Below are 27,722 nucleotides of genomic sequence, written 5' to 3' on the forward strand. Positions count from 1 at the left end.
CGATGATGCAGCAAAACGGATACGGCAGCTATATATCCCGCGCTGCACACACACACAGAGATAAAGGAAAACGGGCGAAATCTGCAAGTTGTCTGTGCGCGTGTGTCCCTTGTGAATTGAATAGCAAACACGGGCTGACCGGTAGCAGGAGCAAAGCGGCAGCAGCGTCTCGGGGGCGCGTGATTTGCACCTCCGCAGGGCAAACGCGCTCTCGCAACCCTCGGCGCGGCACAAACAGCCAAATTATCATAGCGGATCCCATATTCTCTCTCTTTTTATTCTTTTTCCTTTGCTGCAAGCCGAGAGCGAATTATGCGGCGGAGGAAAACAAAATAATATATAAAAGACGGATGCTCCGCGTGTGTGTTTTGTTGTTATTCCGTCTGCTGATGCTGCTGAGGGATCATACGCGCGGCGCGAGATAAATTTATTGAAACATCAAAACCGCGCGCTCTCGTGCGGTAAATAAAACGTGGAAATATAAAGTTATTGCTGCTATATGCCGCCATACGTCAATATATCTTTAATATGTTTCGTTTTCCATTTTATTGGGCGCAGGTGGGAAGAGGGAAACAAAGGTAAAAGAGTCGTAAAGTCTTTCTTTGCCGTTTGCTGTGCTGCTGCGCGCGTTGCAAATTCCCCTCTATAACTCATAGTTTCTTATTTCGTGCCCGCCGCCGCCGCGTAAAAACACACGTATACGCAAAGGTACAAGCGCCATCGGGGCCGGCTCTAAACTTTTATTGTTCTTCTAATACCAAAGATTGAATTTCATATCTCCAAGGTGTGCTCGCCGGCCCTGACTGGCTAAAGAGCGCCTTTTATTCCTTTTCATTTCGGCCCAAGCGTGCATATTGGATATTGAGAGAGGGACATGCCGAGTGCAGAGGCGAAAATAAAACCGGCGCCGAGTGAATAATAAATTCAGCGCCCGTGTAAAATTGGAAATATTAAAAAGAGACCCTTCGTTCGTTCTCTGGCTCTCTTCATTTCGCGCAGAGCGCAGATGGAAATCAAAATGCTGCTGCTCACCCCGCCGCAGCAGCGCTCGTTTCAATTTAATCCTCTCGCGTCTCTGGGAATTCGCACTGCACTCACATACAGGTCCGATTCGATATTTAAGGCCGGCCAATTTCGCTTGGACTTTGACTTCGATCAGCTAATAAATCATGCAGCACGTTTCATGAACTTGCGTCACACGCGACTACAAAATTTAAAAATCAATCTGGTGTTTCAATTCAACTAGAAAAAAGACATTAATAATAGATCGAGATATCCTGATAGGCATATTTTTGCAAGATTTGCTTGTCATGGCTATCACCATATTTTCTGTAATAATGTAACGTTTCACTATGAGCCTATAATAATGATTGTAGATGTAAATTCTGTGGCGAGACTTGTGAAAAATATCATATCCAAAAGTGTACAGCAAGAAAACTTACTTTGAGAGAAGCAGCGAAAATTTGTAAAAATTGATTAATCTTTAGATGTAGAGTGTTGCACGCATATTTTGCGTTTAATAAACCGTTCATTAATTCATTAATAATAGATCGAGATGTTACATTTAAATATTTTTATAGAAAACCAATGAATTCTTGTGCTTTTATACGATGCGAATCATGTTAACAATATATCGATGATTTTATGGATTTATGGGACTATTGAAGAAAATGATCAACAATTTAAAAATCGATTTGAAAATGCAGTCTATGCTTAGTTTAGATTAAATTTGCCAAAAACACAGTTTGACGAGATACATCACTTGATGGGTATAATGCTCGGTATTCCGAGAGAAATCTTTCAATTTCCTGGTAAGTGGTATTCTCTTGATCTTTGCTAGTTTTTGTATAGTTATCACTCTCAGTGTTGAGTTAAACATTAAACACATTGTGAAACCCAATAAAAATTTTCTTGCAGGAGATTTTTTGAAAATTAAGGTGCTTGAAAATATGGAAATTTAACAATGTTTTTCTAGTGACCACGACCTGATGTTTAGCTCAGAAAGTTTGAAAACATCATCTCAAACTGACAATGCGTTATTAGCAACTTTCCCATTCAAGGCAGGTATGGGTACGTGGAAGCGTTGACAGAAATGCGTCTTTTGGTAGTGAACGTCTTTATTCATGTCTCGTGGTTTAGTAATAAGATCAAGACCAAGATCAGGAGCAAGATCAAGACTGTGAAATTACATTAATAATCAAAATCACAAATACAAACAGTAAAAATATCACATTCAAAATACAAACAATTATTACAACTTACCCCGTAGTTCGGGTCTAATATGAAATAGTTTTTTTTTGGAATTTTCTCGCACTAAATCTCATCCTAGCCGGAGAGAGAAATTATTGTGTTGCGACTGCTTTGGTGCGAGTCTGATTGTGCAGTGGGGGATAAGGTGCAGTAAGGGTGCTCTGCTTGTCGCACACCTTTGTACCGCCACCTGGCTATATGGGTTAAATGCAAGGCAGTTATTAGTGGCGAGAAGGCGCCACACAGGCATTTCAGGGACCTTTTCGGGATACAAATAATAATAATAAATAATCTCGAAGAATCTACTGAATAAATTTGATCACGAGATTGTTCGAAAATTAGCTTCGAAATTCAACTAAAACTAAATTTTCCATGTAAAATCCCATGAGTTCATATGACTTACAGACTGCGTCGAATAGGTATTTTCCCATGGTGATCGCGATATTTATTAAATCGTTGTATAGTGCACTATATCAATGAGAACAATATAAAAATTCCATAACTACTCATCTCCTCATCAATTAATTTTGCACGATCTTAAAGCTTCGCTCTTTGTCAGTCATTTTTCTTGTGACACACTATAGATATTTTTATAAATATGAATTACAGAAATCAATATATATACATACATACATACATATACACACACACAAAATAATTTAGGTAATTTAATTCAAAAACAGTACAGGATAACACTACAGACGCAGAAAACAAAATAAACTGAAACTATAAACTTATTTTTAACACATAATATTATAGCGTATAGTAAATATTTTTTTTAAAAATATTGTTAGAAAGCGGCAAGAGAGATATTTAAAGGTTTAATTATCCATTGAATACATATTACAGAAGTAAACAAAGCCCTAACATTCACTCCTGGGTTTTCATAATTTTAAACGCACCCCAAGCTTATTATTTTTAATGAAATTCATCTGGTAGCAGCAGAATCTCCGCGGCAGCAGCAGCAGCAGCAGCAGCAGCCAGCTTTCAACGTAGGGTCAGCAAACAAACACCTGTCCCGCTTGCTTTTCTTTGTTTGCCGTTTAGACGATAAATATTTACCAGCGGCGGGCAGCAAAGGGTCTTAGTCGGTTTGAGGTGTGAACCGCATGTCTGAGCTGCGAATCGGCACTTTTCCAATAGTTGGCCTGCCGGCGTGTGTAATTAAGCGAGGGCCGAATGCTGCGCTCACATTATGCTGCAGCGTGGTTCATAGTTGGCCAATAGTTCCCCAATAACCGGCACGTGCGGCCACGGGTGTTGCGGCTATCTGATGGGATAAAAATTGCACATCAAAGTGTCATTAAATTGGCTGCGATACGTGCCCAAGTGTGCGGTGGGGCCGGCCGGCCCGGCCGACCGCCAGATAAAACGATTTTGGCATTGCAGTCGCACAAAAGAGCGAGCGCGTGTGTGTTCATGTTCAATGTAAATCAACACTCGCGGGGATTTGAGGGCTGGGGGCGGTGCGGTTTTTTATTCCAACACGGTGGCGCATTGGGGAAAAGGCTCAAATCTGTTATTGGCCGCTGCGTGCACGCAAATAAAACGAAATCGCACGCGGGGGTCAAGCGAAGAAATTGTTTTGTCCGAGATAAATGGCGAGAGGGGCTTTGCCTTGCAGGCTGTTTATGGAAATTTCACCACATACTTTGCTTCTTTACAGGGGGTGCATGTGGGATCAAGTCTTGTTTGAACGAGAAAAATTGATTTTTGGGATCGAGTCTTCTTGAATTAATCTGTTTAACTCACATTCTTCTGCCTGAAAAAATATTACACTATCATACTGTTATTTATTTTCCCTATAATTTATTACCCCAACAGTTTTTTCTGTCGCGATTCACGATCAAATAATAAATAACATCTTTTGGAGATTGCGCAAGTCTTTCAAAAAGTTTCAGTTAATTGGGTAAGATTAAAATGACTTTCCTGAAGAGTTTCGATGATTTTGGACGGAAATGCTAATTTAGGTCTAAAACTTGTAAAAAAGCTCTATATTAAGAAGGAAAATCTTTATATTGCGTAAGTTATCCTATTTAACAAATTTTTATTATAAAACTTTTTCGGTTTAAACATCTGATTCTGATTACCAAACCAACAGAAAATTGAAAAAAGTCGCGATCAAACAACAAGAAATTGCTATAGAGTCACAAATTTCGTGAAAATCGCAGTTTGACAACCAGAAATGGCATTATTCGTTAAATATGAACATTAAGTTGTCATTTATTTAACGTCTGGAACAAAAGGTTTAAAAAAATCACGCTAATAAGGTTTTTGCTTTTTTTAAGCTTCAAAATAAAAATTTAGGCAGCTTTTGACAATTATGTTAGGTTTTATGAGCACAAAGACACAATTTTAACGAAATGCAGTGTTGCTCAACAGTTTTGAAGTGCTCGCGATTCGTATCTAAATGTCAATCAGATGCACAGAATAAAATTGTTAGTTAAAAAATCATTTTCCTTTCTTTAAAATTACATCATTCCCATGTAGAGTGAAATATCGTCATTTCCTGGCTCAAATCTAAATGATCGAGAAAGCATTGTTGAATAGCCGAGGGTTTCGCCACCGGCGCAGTGTGCTGATGCAGATATTAGAAAAGTGGCGTTGCGGGGGATAAACAGCCGAGCAAATCACGCGCAAAGTTTTAATTGGAAAAGCAAAATGCTCTCTGCTGGCTTCTCGCGGCTGATTTCTCCGTGCGGCGAACGATAAATCACGCGCGGTGTAAATGTAAAAATTTTGTCGCCAGCAGCCGCAGCTAGTGAAAGAAGAAAAATACGCATTGGAAAAACGAGAGAGAAAGAGCGAAAGCTATAAATTAAATTACGGTGTAGATGCAGGCGTGTGCGCGGGCCGCTTTTAAATGAAAAAAGTTTGGCGTTGGTTCGGCGCGCCGGCGACTTGGAGCGAGTTATTGCAACTAATGCGATATGAATGAGATTGAATTTTTTATTCGACGCATATCAAATGAGCGTCCTTTGAATAACAAATGAAATAGAAACCGAGCGATTTTCAACTTTTTAAATCGCCATTTGGATACGTAGAAAAATTATTCCGCCGGCATGACACTCGCATCTGCGCTAACTGCGAATTATGGCAGGCACCCCCATCTTTCGCCCAGCTCCTATTCTTTTTCGGCGCTTGCCAGCAGTAAAAGCACAGCCGGGCCCACGACGACAGAGCAAACTATTAAAATAAAAAAATGCGAAATTAAATAAAGCGCCGGGAACGATGTTTTAATTTTATTTCTCCTCTGGCGCGCTCGGCTGATTTAATTTGCTTGGCGTTTAACTTGATGATGGATGATCGGGGGATGATATTATGAGGGGGGTGCTAATAAGGTTAAGGCGCTCAGCGAGCCATGCCAAGTGCATTACTGCCTGCCAGCCAGCTACATTATTACGAGACTCGGCTTTTAACTCGAATTAAACGCCCGGCGCCTGATTAAATCACGCGCGTTGTTCGCTCTAGTTCGACGCAACTTTCCGCGCGTCGGCCTCAATAAAAACAAATAAACGTCGGCGGAGGGATGAAATATAAATCTCCATAGCTGTATACGTTTAGGTTGATTGTGCGGTGCAGATGTAATATTTCAAATTACTACTCTAAAATTTCAACTGCAGAGAGAAGCCTTTGGAAATTATGATCTAAGTGTAAATACGATTTAAGTGTTCTGGCATGAAATGAACTATTTATTTTAAGGCAATTGAGCGAAATTTAAAATAATTTAGCATTTTAAACATCACCAAACTTAAAAAATAGTTGAAGCAATTGTAAAGAATATTAAATTTTCCTTGTCAGACTGAACTGGGTCTTGATGCAGATAAAAATTACTAAATTTATATTAAAAAACTAACAACAATAAATGATGCCTTTCAGCAGGTCTTTGAAAAGTGTATTCGTTCCCAAATCTCAGCTTCTAAGGGTCAGATTTAAAAAAAACTAACACAGCTAGAATACTCTAAAAACCTTCCTTAAATATCCGAAGCAGTCTAAAGATACCCCCTTCAACGTCTTTTTTCACCAAAAAAGTAAAATTCTACACTATTTTGTTGGTTAAACCTCGATGTGCGGCGCAATTTTGTGTGTTATCCCCATGAAGCTGTATACCTTAATTTATCATGAGAAGTGAAGAAAAGTCGTATGGCAAGAAATTTTTGTAAATGCGACTCTTAGAACTCGAGATTTATAGTTGAAAAACTGTATTTCGTTCGTGCCGCGGAAATTTGATCGAAACCTCTACGTCGCCGCTGGACACTTTGATTGACAGTCAAAATTTCCAATGGAAAATTTGACTGATCCCTATGGTAGCAAATTTTACAGGGGCAACAAAAAATTGATTTTCATGGACCTCATTGGTGAAAAGGAACAAATTAAACCAAAATATATCACCTTTAGGCATTTCCAACAATTAATAGTGTGTTTCTTCATTTTATAATAACCGCATGTTGTCTTTCGATTGCAGATTCTAGTCAGTTTCAAGTATTTACTTTGCAACTTTGCTCAGAATGGTCCTAAAACAAAAATTAAAAATCCAACTAACTCCTCTCAACAAGGCAAAAAACTTTTATGTTGACCTCAAAGTGGTAGGTCAAAGGTCAAGGTCATAAAAATTGATTTTTGAAATTTAAACTCAAATTTGAAAATGAACATATCGGAATTTTTTATTTTTACTATAGCCATTTTGTAGAGCATAAAAAATAAAGTAAAAAACATTTAAATTTGGAATGGAGTTTTTCCTTATTCTGTAATAAAAAATGAAAAACTTCGAAAATCCTTGTTTTTCGAGGTTGGTGAAAAACGACGATCGACTAAATCTCGGCTTCTAATCATCAAATTTTAATAAACCACATGCCGTTAGACTTGTCTCGACGTCCTCAAGTGTACTAGAGGGGTAAGAAATCCACCAACCCCCAAACCCCTTTTAACCCCCTCAATAACGTGAATTTATAATTTTTTCGTCCGTTTCAACCCATTGGCACGACGTTGACGAGTAAATTGTCTTCTTCAAACCAATTCAGTTACTTAGTTCACTCAAAGATGAGTCTATCAGTACTTATTTTTTTGTAAATAGGACCCCCACAACCCAAGATTCGGGTGCACAAAGTTTTTTTATCGAGATAGATGCAGTAAAATAAATTAATTTCCCGTTATTGAGGGGGTTAAAAGGGAGTAGGGGGTTGGTGGCTCTCATACCCCTTTAATGTACTTGAGGATGTCAAGATGAGTCTAACGGTATTCGGTTTTTCAAAATCTGATGATTAGAAGCCGAGATGTAGTCGATCGTCGTTTTTCACCAACCTCGAAGAACAAGGATTTTCGAAGTTTTCATTTTTTATTACAGAATAAGGAAAAACTCCATTCATAATTTAAATGTTTTTCACTTTATTTTTTATGCTCTACAAAATGGCAATGAAAAAAATAAAAAAATTCCGATATGTTCATTTTCAAATTTGAGTTTAAAATTAAAAAATTTTTATGACCTTGACCTTTGACCTACCACTTAAGAGGTCAACATTAAAGTTGTTTGCCTTGTTGAGAGGAGTTAGTTAGTTGTTTTTTAATTTTTGTTTAAGGACCACCCTTAGCAAAGTTGCAAAGTACTCAAAATTCCCAGATTTTGAAATTTTAACGCCAGGAAAACCCGCAAATATTGGGGAATCGTAGTTTTCTCTACTGTTTTGTCGGTAAATTAGGGCAAAGTTACTAAAAAAAACTTTCGTCAAAATCCATCGACCCCTGGACAACAATTTGTTGCTTTCAGAGATTTTTGCTCAAAAACTTAATACCCTGAAAGTAATGTGATTTTAAAATTTATCTGCTGGCACATTTAAAAACCAAAATAGAACTTTACTGTATTCAAAACGGCTTAAAACTATGATTTTAGTAGCTTGCTGTTGGTTTCTCTTCATTCGCATGCGATGTTGCGACGCGATACGCAGTGCGCATGCTCCTTGCCATGGCGGAACAGCATCAAACAGGAGTCGAGTCTTTAATTTTTGGTGTTTTTAAATATTTCACGGCACTATATGGAACTAACTGTGATGTCAGCTGATCGATAGGCGTGTCTTAAGTAAGTGGCTGAAATAAAAAAAGTTATGTCGGAAATAGGGATCAGTCAAATTTTCCATTGGAAATTTTGACTATCAATCAAAGTGTCCAGCGGCGACGTAGAGGTTTCGATCAAATTTCCGCGGCACGAACGATTTGTGTTTGATGGCTCCTGGATTATTTTGTTTATCACCCTGTAACTAATTCAGTATATCATGGGACGTGAAGATGAGTCAAAAGTTTGCAATATTAGTAAATTTGACTTTTAGAGCCCAAGATTTAGTAGACATTATTTTTTTACGAGGGCCTCTGAAAGAAAAAGGTGTTTTCACCAAATCTGGCCGGACTTTTAAAAAATTCTCAGATTTTCAAATACACGGTTTAAATCGAATCGACCTCCCCTAGATAGCCCAAGGGCGTCAAAAACTTCGTAATATATAATTTCTGATTTTAAATCAAGTTTTTATGAAAGAGCAATTCCCGGATTTCAAGGTATCGTTGTAATTTTTGCTGAATAGTAAAAAACAGCATTATATATATATTGAAGGCTGTTTATTTGGCAACATTTACATGCTGATTGGTACACGTGCGATCAGTCGTGCGAACATAGCTGCATAATTGCGTTTTGTATATTTATAATATGTTAATTTAACATAGACGAAAAATCACTTAAGAGACTCAACGTGTTACACGACCGCTACTTGACTTTTGGTACATCGACAAATCAGCAGCAACGTGTAGGGCTATAGTCTTTTACAAGCTTACAATAATAAAAGATTGCAGTGTAATTATTCTATCACTGAACTAAAATTGATTAAATTAATATCACTTTCTTTGGTATTCGCCTCGCACACCAAAAATCTAACAATTTAATTTAAAACCGGCCGCATTGTTCGAGAGTACATATACAATTCAAAGGGTGTGTTTGCGTTTGCATTTGAAAAGAAAACTTTACTGCAGCACACTCAACGTACATGCAACGACACGAATATCTAAAACATAGTCTCTGCGTCTGCACTTGAACAGTATCACCGCGCGGCGCGGACAAACCGCAAAAAACACTCAATCGGCCTGGGAATGGGACTGTCTCAGTGCTCCTGCTCGTCGAGGTCTTCTTCCGCCTCATCCTCGGCCGCTTCCTGCCGCCGCTTTGCCGTTGCCATCTCGGCCGCGTGTCTCTTCCGCCACTTGGTACGCCGATTCTGGAACCACACCTGAAACAAGAGCAACACGCCTGCGGTCAGACACACGTATACGCGCTGATTGCTGTTTGGGGCTTCGGAAGTAAACGCTTCGACCCGTTTGCCCGTGGGAATACACGCAAAATGCGGTTTCTAAATGCAGGACATACTCATTTATTCAGAATCTATTAGGGGTGTCATTGGAGAGCTTGGTTTGGTTAAAAATAAAATTATTTGTTGAAATTAAATCCGGACATAGTATTTCCGCCTTGCCGCAAGAGCTTCAACTTGTTTCGGATTTACATCTGACGCCCTATTTCACGCTAAAAATATAAAATCAGTAAAGATATTTAAAAAAAATGTACAGTGAAAAAGGAAATATACATTTTAGGTATATCAAAAACTCAACTCATGCTTTATTTTCTGAAAAAAAATCATCCAGTGGGATTTATAAAACTTCAAAAATGAGTAGTTAAGGTTGATGATTCTATATTGATTGAATGATTCCTGGACCTACTAAATCGGATGTTAAATTCAAAATCGGGAAAATTTCGTAAGTGAAGATGGGGAAGCAAACAAAAAATTCCAACCTCCAGCTTAGGAACTTTTCTCAATTTTGTTTACAACATCATTACCAGTTGATGTAAATAATAGAGGCTGTAAACATGATGATATTTTTACTATCATCTCTCTTCGCGTAAACATGATTTATGAGATCAAAAATAAAGAAAATTTGTTTTCATCTTATATGGTATTTTATCCGTATATTAGGTTGTAGCAGCTCTATTAACACTTAATGACAACTTAAAACTCAACTCATGCATTCTTTTCTGTTATATTTAGCAAGCGGGATTTTTAAAACTAGTTTATTCATTTATTTGGAAAATAAATCGACACTCCTATTGATAATGAGGAAATGAAATGTCAAATTTTTATTTCAATAATGGAACATTCCTTAAGGGTATAGAGCGATAGAATGAAACTATTGATTGAGAAAAGAGGCACTAGAGGATACATTTCTTATTTCAAGAAAGTATTGACGTTATTTATAAAATGGTTTCTAGTTTTTGAATGAATGAATGTTAAGCCTCTGTAGTTGGAAAAGTTTGCGTGCATTGTTTTGTAAAAAAATACACGTAATAAATTGTCGTGTTTTTTCTTTACTCGCTTTGTCGTTGCAACACATGAGGAGAGAAAGATACAGTTTTTGCAACTGCCCCTCGAATGTTGCAATGACAAAGTGGAAGCGAGCACATTTTATACCGCCCTATATTCCTCCACTTCAGATTGCGGTATAATATTGAAATCGCTTCTGTAAAACTTTCAATATTATAAAATTACAATCAAGTTAACAAATCTAATATACCACCAAGCATTTTAATTTTTGAATAGAGTCAGATAAAATTCTTAGTTTAAGTCAACTTTCTGCCATTAAATAATACAACAAACAGCACGATTTTAGCTATCTAAAGAAAAGTATCATAATTTTATCCAGTTATTTCATAAGAATCTGCATATGGGAACATCAGTTTCATTTTTGTGAGTCTAACGGGATTATATTTTAGAAAACGCAAAATTCCATAAAATTTAAAAAGGAAGCGTTGTTTCGACAATCAAACTAAAAATTCTTGAAAATTTCGAAAGTTTAACGAAATTGTTTATCCAAATATGAAGCGCATTTATGAAAAATCTAAAAACTCCCTTAATACAGAAGAAAAAAGCGCAGATTTGGGGGAATTTCAGAGTGGTATTTGCTTTCGTACATTTAAAATTTAACTTAAGAATTTGAATACACAAAATAAATATTTTGCTTTTTTGGCAAGTATTTTACCCTTAAAAATATGTCTATTAACCTGTTAGAAATGAAAAAACCCGATCCCACCGTGGCATGGTGTACCAAAGGGGTTTTCATGAATTTTTGTAAATAAATATTTAAAGAACACTCCACTCATTCTTCACTAGAGTGTATCCGATATCATAAAAGGATCGAGCGCACACAAAAAATAGTTGCTCAGGCAAAATTATCACGCAGTAACAGTTAAAGAAGTTGAGGAAAATTCATATATAATTTTTACTAGCCCAATTTGATCAACCAATCATAATAGTTGGATTTTCTTTTTAAAAATTAAAGTTAATAAAACACTCATTTCCCCATTCTTTCTGCTCACCCCCTTCATCAGGAGCAATTGAAAGAGAAACAAGGCGATAAATCAACTCGGCGTGGCCCGACTGCTGACTTTTTCTTTAGAGATTAACATGTCTGAAAGTTTTAAATTCTCGAAATCGCCGGCAGCGGTGCGTGATTAAATTTTGGATTCAAATTATCCGCCTGGGTCACATTGCGAGTTGCAACTAACGCACGTACCCCTTGCATTAAAGAGGGCGTACGGACGGGGTGGAGTATTATTAGCTCCTCCAGATCAACGCTGCATGTTCTCTAGCAGCCGGGTGACGTCCGCGCGCGTTTTCAGAAGCGTGAAAGCAAGCGCTACACCGCACTGAAAGGTCTGAATTGCTCTCTGGGGACTCAATAACACCGATGCTCATTATTCGCGTGAAATTCTGCAGCCGCTCCCGGCCGACGGCGTGCGTATTTTAATTAAGATAAAAAAAGTTTGGCCTTTTTCTGGCGAGGGATGATGACACCCCGGGTGCCGGCCGTATAATGAAGGCGAGAGAGCGCGAGCGCGCAATAATGCACAAGATTTTTTTAATTAGTAGCCACGCCAGCCCCGGCCCCGGACGCAAAATGAAGTGGCGTGCGGCGCCCCTGCACACTATAAAAGCGGCGTCTCCGGCGGCAACAAAAAATTCCGCGCGCGCTCCGCCGCCGCCGGAAAACAAAACGCCCGCGCCGACTAATAAGGACGAGCCAGCCAGCTCTCTTTTTATGCTTGTTGCCGTTTTTATTGTTATTTCCAAAGCATGAGCATTAACTTTTTGGACACCGCCAGCCAACGGAATGATGCCATTACCCAGAAGGGTTAGAACTGCTTAAAAACTTGTTCCAAAAAGGAGCGCTGCGCTGCAATGTCTCTAATATAGTCTTATTCATTTGTTTCCCTTCATACTTTGTCAATGAACGCCGAGTATCCTCGTAAAATTCAGCACAAATAAACCTCTGCTCAGCACCGAGCAGATAAAATGGGGCCCGGATGAGTTGCCGCAAAGGAGATTGAGCCCAATCGTGTCCATCTTTTTCACATCCCTTCTATAGCCTGGGCGATTTTTATTACGATTTTCGCATTTCTAATGCTTAAAATGCTTTAAAACAATTTGTTAAAAAATTAGTTATTTATTTGTTACTTTTTTTAGTATATTTTTGAAATTGTAAGAATAAGATCACTTATTTTCAACACTCAATCTGGACTTCATGAGTTTAAAACATAAAAGGATATTTTCATTAATTAAAGATTTAAACATTTTAACACATCAAGATTAATGGATAACGCAATTATTTCAAGGACTTTTAGGATTGCCATTCGGCAGTTTTGGCTCTTAATTTGAGCTATGCAGCGGCAAAAATCTATGAAAATACGCCAAGTTCAATGAAATTGGAAATTTACCTAATTTTTTACTTCAGGATGACGTCAGGGACAGACCCTGAAGGTCGAGTTAAACCTTTTAGGTCAATCCAAGGACCTCTTGTTGTGTCTAAGCACATAAAATGCTAAAAATATGCTTCACGAACTAGAGGTGAACTCGCTGCTCGCGGTCGTGCTCGGCTTCGAGCCGGTTTTTAAACCTCAAATTCGAATTGAAGCAAAACGACCGCGATTGCGCCAATGAAACTTTATGTGTTTGTGCAGAATTTTACGGGCTATATTTGAGCCCTGAACCCCGAAAAAGTCACATGGGGCTATCATACCTTAATTTTGAATTTTATAAAAAAGATTGCGAAAGGTGACCTTGACCTTTATTAACCTGCGAATTTTTTTACTGTCGGGGATTTATTTAGATAACGAAAAAATCTGTGTTCATATTTGAGCTAAAGATTTTACATCGACACTTTACATGTGACTGTTTCCTGTGTTATTCATGTTTTCACTTTCTTTGTTGTTTTTGTTGTTGTTTTTAGTCTATACCTATAGAGACGCAACCGACATAATACGAACGTTCCTCTCCAGTCACGTAATCAGAAGCGACTACATATATTATTGCACTGACATCACTTTATAATTACGAGGCTTGTTGAGGTTTAGTTTTCTCCATTTCAGCTCTATTGCTATCAGTTCTTTACAGTTGAAATCTTTGCTGCCAACACAGACGTTTTTCCAGCTCATGGCAAATGGATTTTAAGGTGAGTATTTTTGTACCATTGATTTCAGCAGTCGTTTTAACTGGGACAAACAGTAGTCCATATATTCAATTTTAAAACTCTTAGATTCAAATTTCCAAGCTGATGCTTTTTATTTGCAACGTGGGTTGAATGTTGAATTACTCTGTATACTTTATGTCAATATCGATTGCTGTGTACAATTGGAATACACTTTGATTATACGCTTATTTTAAATCAGTGGAAATTTTTCGCATTTCATTTGCGTGTGCGTAGATACTAGAGGTCTCAGTCGCGAGATTTAAGGCGGCAGATGGCGAGATCAGCTTGGCCGAATTTTTTTGACCGGCGGCTGGCCATTTTCACCGGCGGCTGTCACGGCTGGCAATATTTAAACATGAAGTTTGATAGTGCTTAACGCCCCGAAGGGCTGGAAGACATTTTTTTGCATTAATTTTTTTACCCTTTTTCACCGGCGGCTGGCGTGGCTGGCGCAGCTTAACCAGATTCACAGCGGCTGGTGGCTATACCCACGTGACCATTAATTTGCTAGCTGGTGAGGCATAGCGCGGCTGGCTAGTTGTTGTTATTTTATTACCATCTCTTTTTGTGTAAACATGCTTTTGATATCGGAAATATAAAATAGTTGTTTTCATCTTTGATATTTTATATCGTACGTTTTAAGCTGTTGCAGCACTATTAACAGTTGACATTTAAGTAGAGGCCGAATCAAAATAATTTAAATACCGTATTATTCGTTCAACAGACGCAAACCACCATGGACGTCTCCTCAGCAGACCTCTTGGAGAAGGAATTTGAATGCGTCCTTTGTCCATTTAAATGTGGCAATTTACGAGCGCTCAGAGGCCATGCAAAAGACCACGTGCAGACGAGTCCGCCTTACAAGTGTCATATTTGCCAGTTCTCCAGCAACAAGAAGACAGCTTTGCATCGTCATATTCGAACCCATAAAGGAGCACAGCCGTACAAATGTAGAGTTTGTAACAATTTATTCTCCACAAAATCCAACTGCAAGAGGCACATGATAAAAAATCATGGAATCTCCAGCGGAGAACAAGTGATCTCATTGCTCACTGAAAACCAACAGACACCTGAGGATGATTGGACTCCACTAGCACCAGCTGCAACTGCTGGAATGGACAAACACGTTGCTACGCCTATCGTCAATCCGATAGTCTTGGCCTTACTGTCCCGAATAAAAGTACAAAACAACTTAAGCATTGGTGTTCCTCCTGCTTGGAACCCGCAACCAATTCTTAATCAGGACCAGTTGTTGGCTTCTGGAGCTGGTAAGTTAATAAGCAAAATATTATTTCATATTTTAAAAGCAGAGAAAAATTATGAAAGATATAGGACTTTGATTTTGATTTGAGCAATATAGAGATCTATATATTTTTCTACCACAAGGTTTTCATGCCATTTTTCTTTTTTTAATTTTCAATTTTGGCCAGAACTTTTTTGGAAAAACTTTCATATGGAGGTAATATTTAAATACAAAAATGTCTTTTATATAGATTTGGCCACAAGCGAAGACTTCCCTTTGGATCTAACGGCGAAGAAGGACGAAAAAACAGTCACTAATTCATCTGGAGATGAAGGTGAATGTAATGAGTCTACAACTTCTGAGGAAGATCATGAAGATAACAATGGCTCAGCTGCATTTTTCGTCGAAACCGTCTATAGCTGGAAGGAGGGTGAAGAAAAAGTCAAGAGAGCTAAAACAAACGTAAGCGGGTACGCAAGAGCTCCCAACAAAGTAGAATGTCCTGTGTGCAAAGTCACATTTCCCTGGTCCAGTTCGCTGAAGAGACACTTGCTGGTTCACACAGGAGAGAAACCGTTCGATTGCAATATTTGCCATGCGAAATTTTCTACTAAATCTAACTGCCTCAGACATCAGAAACGGAAACACTCAAATCAGGAAAAAATGAAATCCACCAGCAAAGACTCTTTATTCAAGTGCGATATTTGTTCGAAGAAATTCAGACTGCAGTGTAGGAAGGATCAGCACATGAAATTGCATTGCCTACCTCGACTTCGTTCTGACCGAGGCATGGAAGCCTAGATTAATACTTTGGCACTCTCGATTAAAAAATCAGGTGGCGGGCACTACAATACTTTATATTGGTACATTTTTTAAACTGTATTTGTAATTTGTGAGAATGGAAACATAATAAATTGTTTTCTTAATCATAAAATGTTATGGCTTTTGAATTAAAAATAAAGACGCAACCTTTAAAGACGACTGAAATATTTGTGACCAAACTATATTGAAAGCTATTTTCAAAATAGAGGTGATGTAATTTTGTTGAAAACCAACACGCGGAATTGGGGAGATAGAGCCTTTTGGAAAACAGTATAACCTGTAGTGTAATCAGTCAAAAGGGTAAATAACATACTATAAACAAAGCTTCTCTGTAAAATGTGAACTGCTTGTTTTTAAAGCATCAATTGGCTGTCTGGGAAAGTCCTTTCTTTAAGATATAACCAACTTTACAGATGGTGTCACCGTGTTCTCTTAAGAATTTTGTTAACTCTCCACACAGGATATAGATTCAACCCTCTGTTACTATATGCATTCTGAGGCAATTAATCATTTGCGATTGATGCAGTTGATCTGAGCGACAATTTTGCGTTTGATGGACCGGCCGGAAGCGGAATTAAGGGATATTTTTGGTGGTTGATTGAAGTTGTTTGAAATTCAGTATTGGAAATTGCTTGGCGAGTGTGGCTCACCTTGACTTGCGATTCGGTCATTCCGAGGGCGAAGGCGAGTTTTGCTCTCTCGGGGCCGGCCAGGTACTTGGTCTGCTCGAAGGTTTTCTCGAGGGCGAAGATCTGCTGGCCGCTGAAGGTGGGCCTCGTGTGCTTCTTCTTGCTCTGGTCCTTGTCGGGGTGCGACGACGCTTGCTGCTGATGGTGCTGTTGGTGCTGCTGCTGTTGGTGGCCGTTGCCGCTCTGCTGCGAATTCCACACTGCGCAAACAAGCGTAAATTACACACGTGAGCATTATTTAAATCCGCCGCATCAAAATAAGGATAAATAAAAGCAGGCTGCTCTTTTAGCGCGGTTCGCGACTCACTTTAACTGCCGCACGCCACCATGGAGCAGAAGAGTGAGCAATAAAGCGTGGTATTAAAACATTTTGTGCCTGTCGGCCGGCCAGCTCGGGCTTCGCCAAGAGAGAGGTCATCACGCTTTATGCCGCGCGCGTCCAACTTTTGAATGCGAAATAAAGATGTTGTAAAGGCGTTTTAGACCATAACTCATTCTGCTTAGCACCACATAAAAGTGGCAAATGCAATATTAATCAGAGTTTTAAGAAAGCTGACTGAGTGAAAGAGATAAAAGCGCAGGGAGGCGAGCGAGAGCGACTGTAAAATTTATGGAAATGCTCGCTCAGCAGCTCTAAACAACCGACGTGCACCGAGATGCTCCGCTGAGATAAGAGCAGGAATTATACTTTGTCTCACGTATGACTTCATTCCGCACAGAGCGATACACGTCAAATACCAACACCATATTTTATCGCACCTGCAACAGCACTTTTCTCCTTTTTTTCATTAAGTGTGTCAGGAATTAAAAGCTCTGAAGATCAAATCAAGTTTAAATATGATTTTCTTAAATTTGTCAAATTTGTGTTCAAAATTTAAAAATATTAACAAATTAACTACTTCAATTTTTTTTCATATCATAAGGCAAGCACAAAGGGATATTTTCACAAAGATATGGCCAGCCAATGTGGTTATTTGTCTTACAAAATCGGATTCCCTAGCCATCTTGGAATGGTTTACGAGCAAAGAGGGCAGTGGAGGGAAAGTGAAGTAAAATATTCTGGAATTCCAGAGACATGACTAAAGTTCCAGCGCAGGTTTAATTTTAATTTAGCATAAATTTAAAAATTAAAGGCATATTTTATAGTGATCAAAGCACCACCGTTTATATTAATGGGTGAAGTTACACTGTAAAAACTGAAATAATTTTACGAAACCCTTTAAAATCCGTTTCTGCCACAATATTTTTATGTATACGGTGGAGTCATTTGTCGGCGGCTATGTGCAATAAAGATAATATTTTCGCAATTATTTTAATGCCTTTTTTAAAATCTGCCACATCGGAATGCAGTGTGCGGATTACGCTCATTTATTTTTATATCAATGTAAGTTACATCAGGCATTAATTTTGTAACTCTTTTACTTTGTATGATTCCGACCGAAATTGCTTAATCGGCAGAGACAGCAGTTAGCAGATTCATAAACATGATTAAAAGTTCCGCGCGCACACACAAGTATATGTGAGCTCAATTTGCCGCGAGAGAGGCGGCGGCGCTAAATTACTGCATGACTTGCTAATGGACTCGGCCGAGCCTCATGATTCGCACAATTTGTGACGACATTTGAGAAAGAAATCCGAAACGACGAGAGCGAGGAGTAAAAATAATAATGCGGACCCGAGTGAGCACGGGGTTTATTTTTGATGGAACGGGCGCGCGATATACGTTTGCGTCTTTGTGCGAGGAGAGAGGAATGGTGCAATAAATCGTAAACATGCAGAAATGCAGAGTTTCGCCGCCATATGCGGCCCCCGCACGCGCAATATTGATGAACTACCCCAGCCAGCAAAGCCTCGCCAGGGTGTTATAATATTGTTAACATAGTGGTGACTCCATTGTCCCAGCATTGACGGCACTACCTCCCCCCCTTGACTTTGATCGCCTCCCGATTGCTCGCGGGGAGACAAACGCTACAGGGCAAAGATCTGACTAGCCTGGATATATCCCGCGCTTGCGCGCGAGGAGACAACATCTTAAATGCCAGATTCTTACGTCGTCGGGCTGACCCGTGATTGCGCGAAAAAGTTAATCATTTTCTGTATGAACATGGTGCATAACAATATTTCAACGATCGTCAACGCAGGCGTGACATTGCTCAGTGTGGTATATAAATTACATCAGAATTCAATCAGCGTTCCTGTTTCTGTTGAAAATTTATGCCACAAATTTGTTATAAAATTAATTAAAAAATTATATGGAACTCAGTTTTTTGGTATCGATTTTATTATATTGTTTCATCAAAAAATTCAAATTAAATCCACTAATGAATTATTTAGCACCAATAAAATCAATATGCAATCTCTATAATTATTGATATAATCAAAATATATATATTGATTTACATGATGTGTTAAAAAACATTAATAATTAGATATTTTATTGTTAATCTAAGGCAAACACCTAGTATGCAATTTGCATTGCAGTTGTGTGTCACAGATGTGCCTACCATGCCAGGCATAGTTTGGTTTCCATGGGGGTTTGTTTTTTGTCAAAGTTTCGAAAAAAGTTGACCTGCAGCGCTAGTGTCGAGCTGGCCAGGCTTGCGGACGGATTGCAGAATCTGACAACGTTGAACACTCAGATAATGCTCTGCTTTCTATTGCCAAGAAAGACCGTGAAAAATTAACTTCTTTTGCTTTGCATTTAGGCACATGTGTTCGGCCAGGGTTGAATGAGAAGGGGAGGGAGCGAGGCTGTGAAAAAGAGACAATAGGCCGCTCGCCCGCTCAGCCACTTTTCGAATGAAAATCTCTTTCCAGCCTCTGAGCATTTTTGCTGTCGCACGCGTTATATTTTGACGATTAAATATTTTTCATTCAAATTTGATAAACGTTGACTAATTTTGAAAAACAATAAAAATTAGAGAAAATTCACTTCTTTTCCCTGGTATATTTTGCAATGATAAAATCAATTTCAGACATTAACAAATATAATTATTTAAATGAGAATAAATTATTATCCGCTTTTTTATTGCTGCATTCGCTAGAGCTTATGATCCTGAGTTTAATTGTGTTTGTTTGATTGAATTTGGGCTAACAGAAGGCAAGATATTAGCTTCAATAGGTTGGGCTGATTTTTGTATTTTGGTTATCTCTAATATTTTATTAAATCACACGCTTAATTTCTGGTTTAATGAACATGACAGCCAATTACCCCAACATGAAACCTACATCCTAGAATTTTATTATAGATTTATCTCATTAATTTCACCCTAATAAATGCACTTTTATCCATAAAATATCCATTTGTTACGGTTTTTTGTCATATGGCAACCATTTAAAATTATTCTTGAGGCACGAAAGTCTGGTATGGTTATTGAAAAAGTTTTTTTGAAAAGATCAAGTTTGTGGGGATTAGCGTTTTTTAAATAAACTTAATTTTGAATTTGCAGCCAACGCCTCTTTTAGTGGCGCGAAAAGTGGCTGCAAGAAAATTTCACGCAAAATAGGCGAGAATTATTGTAAATAACTTCGGTGTAGATTGACTTAGGAAGGTAATTTTTTCAATACTAGAATTATTTATTTTTTAGAGCATGATGTGCTAAGAAAATCTATCCCTCCATTGTCAAAAATTGGCAAAAAGTTCAGAAAATTAAATAATTGTTCGAAAAAAATTGATGACAATTAACAATAATTAATATCTTTTAAGATTTTTCAAAAACCGTGTCAAAATTTGGAATCGGAGCGAAGATATGAAAAATTGAAAATCAAGAACTCGTGAAATGTTTTAACGCCACAGAGCTTTAGCAGACGCTAACGCTGTTTTTTCTGTCTGCAGAGATTCTGAATGAAAAAAATGTTTTAACTTAAATGATTAAAAATCTGCAAACTTTACTAGTACGAATCATTCAATCTTGGCTTCAACACTCTTAACAAAAATTAATTTCAGGTAAACGTTTTTCTCAATTTAATTCTTCAGGCATAAAATGCCAAAAGCTGATAAATTGTCACATGCTTAAATTTATTGCTTATATTCTTTCAAAATAACACCCCAAACTTTATACGAAAATAACCAGGAAAATCGCCAATTACTTAGAATAATTTGTAAATTAAGTAATGGAATAATTAATAAATAATTTGGCCCTTTTTAACCCCCAGCAATAAAGTTGAAATTTTCTTTTTAATCCAAGTACCCAAGTAAAATATTTTTTTTAGGTAAAGTAATTGGTATATTTTGTATTGACTTTCCTTCATTAATATTCCTCTGCTGCCGCAACACTTGAATTAATTGATTTTCACCAGAGAAGAGTAATTTTTTCGATTTTTTTAATGGCTCGGGGTCACTCTGGAGCGGCGCGCGCTATTGTTCTCGTGCACATCCTGCACTTTGCTTGCAGCCCCCAAAAGCAACAAAGAGGCTTTCAAAAGAAAATTTATGACCCAAACTGGGATGCGACGGTTAGCAACACTGCACTCTCTGCTCCAGTTTTCCGTGTACTTCAAGAGTAGTTGGACGTGTGTTTTACTCCAAGAATCCAGTGTTTTAGCAGAAATACCCCAATTATGGACCTCCCACATTGTCCAACTTGCTGTGAAGGTAAGAAAATCAATTCTTTGACAGGGCGCAATGCACCAGTTTAATTTTTACGATTTTATCAAGTTATAAAGCATATTTACGTTTATTGCAACGTTGATTGTGAACGGTAAAAAACTATTTCGCTCAGATTAATTGATAATAATATTAATTGGGTCTGAAACTAGATCTCAATTGCCCTGTAATCACGTGAAATTTAAAATTGCGTTACTATCTAAACGATTTTATTTTCAGTATTTTTACCGAAAAAATTGAAAACGCGGGAAAGAGACCTCGGCCGATTGCTCAGCCAAAGTCGACGACAGCGCACCCTGCACCCACACAACCCTCGCACCGACGAATGAACGAACTATGATGAACAAGAAATGAGCTGCATGTTGCATATATGTTCAGGTATAAGAGTTACTCTCAAATTTTATGTTGCTTTTTAATTAATTCACAGACCACAGATACGGACACAGACACCTTTAAAAGCAACTTCTGCCTCGTGATGTCGAGATTCGTGCCTTACTCCTCATTTAAACATGCCAGGAACCAAGGGAAATATTCAGAGGTAAATTTAAGTGCAAATTTTCGAATATTTCATTTAGATTAAATCAAAATTACTACCAATATCAGAATAATTAATATGAACCTTTTTTCCATGTCCATGCTTTGGAAGCTATGTTGAGGGTTGAAGGACAAGGAGCCGAACGAAGAAGAAATAGCAAAAATCGTAAGTTTTTAGGCATTCTGATTTGCTAATTATACGTATAACGAGTAATAGAGGGAGCCTCTTTGAATTAATGTATTGATATTGTAGATTTCACCATTTACCTGAGTGATTGTGAAATATCTGTATTATGTCTTTGCATAATAGTGTTTGTGAATTCGTGAAATTGGGGTAAGCCGGTAGAAAAGAAGAGAGTGGCTGGCCGTGTGCAGCATGTCTCTTCCTTGAAAAGGTAGTATTTGCCACTGCAGGCGCAGGCCTTTTCATGGATGAAACGTTCCGCACACGGCCAGCCACTCTCTCCTCTTCTACCGGCTTAAACCAATTTCACGAATTTTTAATTTTACAAAGACATACAAATATTTAAAAATCTTTCAGATATATGGCAAGAAAACTATAATTTCAAAAAATACATTAAACGAGGCTTCAATTACGCTCGAATTAAAAGACAGAGAGATGCATTTTCCTGTGTTCATTAAAAGTTATTGGCTTTGATCTCTATACAACTAACAAGTTCAAAAATTACAAAAAAAATGGTAACCCAGATTTTTTTTTTTTAAAAAAAAATTAAAATTGAATATTTTTCCAGCTAGACACTATCTCCAGTATGAAGTGGACCGAAGTAGCTGCTGGAAGACAGGAGCAAGAAAAGTTCTGGTTGAAGTGTTCGAGATACAAGTGCACACTCTGGTCAAGCCCTTTAGAAGATCATCAAGATATCTCTCTATTCGAAATCGCAATCAAAACCTCACATTTTGTCACTTAAAGATGAATTAAAGAAATTTAAAATGTAATCTGCATTTTGTGTAATTTCGCAACTTTCAATGTTTTTAAGTTATCAACTTAGCTCTGGAATTTTTTAAAAGTTATAGAAATGAGCCTGAATGATTTGTACCAATATTCTATTTGTATAATGTACTTTCCAAAAGCTGTTTTAAATTTTTCATTATATTTGTTTTCGTGTGCACATATGTTGCTGGTTTTCGCTGCTAAAGTTTTTACAGTGCTTCATATAATATCGAAAATTAAATGTATGGATAGATTTTTGCAATATTTAAATATTTTAAAGTGAAAACCGCAATATTTTTGCACTTAAACAAATATATATGAATAATCTTGAACAGCAAAAAGTAAAGTGCATTACACAAATAGAAGGTCCATAACGATTGAAAGGCAGTTGAACAACAAGACAATCAAACGACAACCCTAAACTGTCCCTATAATGTCACTATACTGTCCATATACTGTCCATAGGGACAACAACCCATGGACGAGCTTGTCTCCCAGAAGTCAGACAGTTGATCCATGGGCCATCCATGCCAAATGACCTCAGTTTATCGCAAAGTGACGCCGAAAATTAATCCCAAGGATAACTTTGGCGATTGTACCGGGATGACAGAAAATGTCGTCCGCAGTGTAGTCTGGGGCCTAAGCAATGCTGGCTGGGACGCGTGTCCTGAATGTCTAAAAAGAAAGTCGTCGGCACGGCGCACACGGATTGCTTTCAATGAGTGTCTGCAAGAGTGATGTAGATGAACAGGTACTTATATTTCTTGTATATCGACGTTGTAAATTAAATTAAAATTAAAATGGCGTCATTAATTTAGAGAACACGCGGTTGAGAGTCATGCGGTGAGATTTATTTTTTAAACAGTGTATAAATAGGAAGAAACACAATTGTAAGGCATTATATGGATTTAATGATCAGAACTTGTTTATTCATTACCAGAGTGGGGTGGTGCAAGTCTATCTCTCCACGCCAAAGGGTTTGCCACCAAGCCCTGAAGACCTGGCCAGTATATCACCGGATTGTTTCTGCTCAGCGAATGGTGCATCGGGTTTAAGTACATGTTGGCTGCAATCTGAAAATCAAAACAAGCACAAATATTAACTGTGGGAATTTAACAAATTAGAGAGATTAAAAATCTGAGCAGGTGTTGATATTTTAAGGTGGAAAGAGCGAATAAAATATGATTTACGTAGGGCCGCACACTTTTCCGGCTCGTTGGCCGAGCACACACCAACCGAGAGGAGCAGCGCGGGCGACGTATCAGTTTACATTGTAAAGGCTAATGATGATGATACGTCTGGGAATCTAGGGCCGAGTGGCTCTGCTGCTCACAGGAAACATGAAAGCACCCCGGCCACGAGAATCAAAGCGGCAATGAGAAACTGGAGATCGCGCCGGCCTCCGGAAAAGCCATTGCGGCGTGCGTGGGAGAGTGCATCGCTCTATTTATATTTTCCCCTCGATATTTCCATAGTTTTCGAGTTGATGTCGTGTATATGTGTGCTGTTAATCCGCCGAAAAAGCTGCAGTCGCGGAGAGACAAAAAGGGGGATTAAAGTACGAGAGGCGCGCAAGGCTCATTAAATTACATCGCACATTAAAATCATCGCGAGTGAAAACCGCAAGTGGAGCTCGTTGCAGATTGTGTTTCGGCGCCTGTTATTATTTTACTTTCCTCCTACGCTGCTGCTGCTGACGCCGAATTGCATATTTAATTTTTTTTCTTATATACGGTGCGGGAAAGGCGTCTCCCTTTCCCTTGTGTGCCGGACAGCGCGAAACACTTTTGCTCTTCGTTGTTTTGATGGTATTCGGTTTCATTTTGCACCAGACCTTTTGCGAATAATTTTGTGCATTCGAACTAAAACTACACTAGCTGATCTGTTATTCAGGAAAAGGTATAGCTTTTGAGATTCGGAATAAGAATATGCTTTTAAAAGCTTAAATATAAAATAATCAAAATTTAATTTGTTGGTAATATAGACTATTAACTTTATTTGCTTACGATATGTTTAAAATTCTGAACTGATTTTTTATTATTTTTCATACCCATGAAAAAGTAGCAATGTTTTTATTGAAGCATAGGTACAAATAAAACAAACCAACTCCGGTTTTAATGACATGACACTTTTTTGTAATTTGTTTCAAAATTGACGAAATTTAGTCAAATTTAATGAGTAACACGTGTACGTAAGGAAAAAACGGTAAATTTAAACTAGTAACAAAATTTTAAGCGCTGCGTGTTGCACATCATTTTAGTCTAAAAACATAATCAGTAAAATTAAAATTAGATTATGAATTTCGCATTTTCTCTAAAGGTCTGCAATATATTTACTCTTCAGTGAAAGAAAAGTTTAATTATATAATAAAAGTGAATAATTAACCAAAATATTAAGCAAGTAAATGATAATTTTTAATCGGAGATTTTATAATTTATTTTGTTTATATTTACCAAGGTCTGTTATGTATATATACAGTCATGGAGACATTATTTCTTCTAACTCTGAATTGACGATTTTTAATGTATCAAGCAGTATCAAGTACCTTAAAATTATTCGGTTATTATTTAAGTTTTTAACTCCATTAATAATATATAACTACAATGGCATTTTTCTCCAAAAAGTATTATATTTAAGTTTCTTATATTGATATAATATAGGCCATGGTCATCTTCGCCCCCATGCAAATATTTGGGGACTATACAGAGATTGACAGCATATTCACGGACGCAGGAAAAGTTTGTAAATAAACCAGCTGTATAAATATATAAACAAAAAATCACTGAGGCAACGAACAATCCCAAGTATCTTTTCGGATTGTAGCAAAATTTGCGTGCTGCAAAAATCGCTCAGCAATTTATGCAAAAATGGAAAACCTTTTTGTTGGGAATACTGAAAATAGGCGTTGTCACAGCGAAATACATATTTTATATGATGAATAGTGGTTCTGCATTGTTCAAAATCTCAAAGGATTTTTTTTTCAATATTTTATTGGCTGTTAAAAGTCGAATGCTGCACACATTCCGCATGTTTTACCCGTATTTTCCACATTTCTCTTTTTACAAATTACTCTTAATGAAAGTCAATGATTTAAAAGCAGTTAAATTTTTTAGAATTTTGATCAAAAATATTTTTTAGCACTGCATATTGATAAAGGCACTCTATATAATCGATATTCCTGGTATTTAGAAGCTATTAGTTATGCATTCAGATGCCATGAGACGAAAAAATTAGTAACATCTACACTACTTCTTATTTGGCCCGCCTATAGATATTAATACGAGGGTAAAATTCCCGTTTTATACGCAAAGGGGCTTATTTAAGGAACAAAGCTTTTACTGGCATTTTTAATTTATGATGTTAACAAATAGGAAAATAAATAATACCTACTAAGACGAAATGAAAAACATTCCAACTCTTCGGCCAGATTCAAAATAATTACAACAAAAGGAATACTAGCAAAACCTTTCTAGCATTATTTGTTTTTTCTACCTCTGCATTTATTTTTTCAAATTATGCTGTGTGATTAGTAGAATTTCTGTAGAAATCTGTTTCGCTATTTTGCACCCTAAAATATTATACTGGTGCGCTTGGAAAACGTTGGGGTAGGAAAAGGGTGGAATGATTGACTCACCGCGGCCGCGAGCCTCTGGTTGAGGGGTGGTTGGGGGTTGTGCGCGTTGGGCAGGGCGGACGGCTTGTTGAGGATGTGCTCGATGCCGTGCGGCGTAGCCGGCAAGCGGGGACTGGAGCTGGCCGAGCTGCCTGGAGGCGGCGTCTTGCTCTCGGTCATCGAGGTGAGCGCCGTCAGCGGGCCCTGGGCCTGGGCCCGGCAGTTGTCCCTCAGGTCGAGCAGCATCGTGTCCTGAGAATGGTCTGCGGCGTGCGGCTCGCTCTTGGCACTCAAATTCATGAACGAACGAACCAAGCTGGCAGCATGCAATAATTATTGCGACGAGTGCGGCACTTGTATCGAACTGGTCCGGCACTGCTCCACCCGCCTACTGAAAAGAGTCGCTCTTCTCGTCGCTGCTCCGGCCCGGCCACGGCGGCAGTAATCGCCACATAATAATAATACCAAGGGTGTATTATTGCTGTAAAATGTAGCTATCATTGGAGCAGTAAAGAGCCTGTTGCCAGACCCGCCCTGCCGCACGCTCATTGGTCCGGCCTGGTGCTCCGGGTGGGGGAAAACATGGCAATTGACTTTCCTACAAGCTGCAGACTGAGCAGCGAGAGCGAGTGCAGCTTTTGCGGTGCTGCCGCTGCACTCCGTCCTTCCTGCTACATCATCGGGGGTGCAAAAAACCACCCCTTGATGTGATGTAAGAGCTGCTCTTCTGCAGCCAGCCAGCTAGCTCCGATTATTTTTGCCGAGTTGCACAGCACACGCTGCTGCTGCTAAGAGAACATGACTTTGATTTTGTATTTATATCGTGCGCGCGGTGTGGCAACAAACACACAGCCATGCGGCCGCGCGACATCATTATCGTCGAGATTTATGAATTAATCTAGCCAAAGAAGGACGGGTGAGATTATATTGTGCGAAGAAAGAGGCCGCGCCGGGGCTCTAACACTTAGATAAATTTCATATCAGCCGCGCAGCTTGACTGACAACAATGGTTGCATAACCACAATAGGAGCAGGGGGTGCCGTTTGGGGGGCTATTGGCCACAGACATAATGAGAGCAACCTTCATCATGAGCTGAAAATGAACCTTGCGTGCTCCATAGTCCATATTATATACCTGAATCTTTTAAGAGCAAAAGTTCCGTGAAGGCTATAAATACCTGTCCTATCTATTGTGCAAGATTGACAAATTATAGTCTCTTGACCATAGTGCTGGCGATCCTTGAGGCAAGGTTGGAATATCGAACAACGGAAGCAGTATAACGGAGAGAGGTGCATAATTTGTAGGGTTTAAGCTGGTCACATTTCAAAATCCTTATATTAACGATCTCACTTCTTTGAGGTTATGAAAATGTCGAAATTTAATTGTTTTAACATTTCTAGAGCGAATTTACAGCTTTTGAGAGAAAAATTTAGATTTTAAAGTATTGTCGCTTTCTTAATTGG

The 27,722-nt window shown here is 38.3% G+C and overlaps 1 protein-coding gene and 1 long non-coding RNA gene across 2 annotated transcripts; one reads left to right on the top strand and one right to left on the bottom strand.

The window, feature by feature from the left end:
• Window positions 1-8,847: 8,847 nt before the first annotated feature.
• Window positions 8,848-26,720, bottom strand: LOC135936683 (homeobox protein Nkx-6.2-like). The gene is made up of 4 exons (XM_065479598.1): window positions 26,281-26,720; window positions 23,584-23,719; window positions 16,516-16,754; window positions 8,848-9,515 (listed from the first exon to the last, which is right to left on the bottom strand). The coding sequence occupies exons 1-4, from the start codon at window positions 26,557-26,559 to the stop codon at window positions 9,390-9,392; spliced, it is 780 nt and encodes a 259-aa protein (XP_065335670.1). The 5' UTR covers window positions 26,560-26,720; the 3' UTR covers window positions 8,848-9,389.
• Window positions 20,040-23,252, top strand: LOC135936684 (uncharacterized). Its single transcript, XR_010574355.1, has 4 exons — window positions 20,040-21,148; window positions 21,380-21,538; window positions 21,595-21,860; window positions 22,447-23,252. It is a non-coding gene; the product is annotated as an uncharacterized LOC135936684 (long non-coding RNA).
• Window positions 26,721-27,722: the final 1,002 nt, after the last annotated feature.

The sequence above is a fragment of the Cloeon dipterum genome, chromosome 2 (assembly GCF_949628265.1).
Source record: "Cloeon dipterum chromosome 2, ieCloDipt1.1, whole genome shotgun sequence".
Taxonomy (NCBI): Eukaryota; Metazoa; Arthropoda; class Insecta; order Ephemeroptera; family Baetidae; genus Cloeon; species Cloeon dipterum.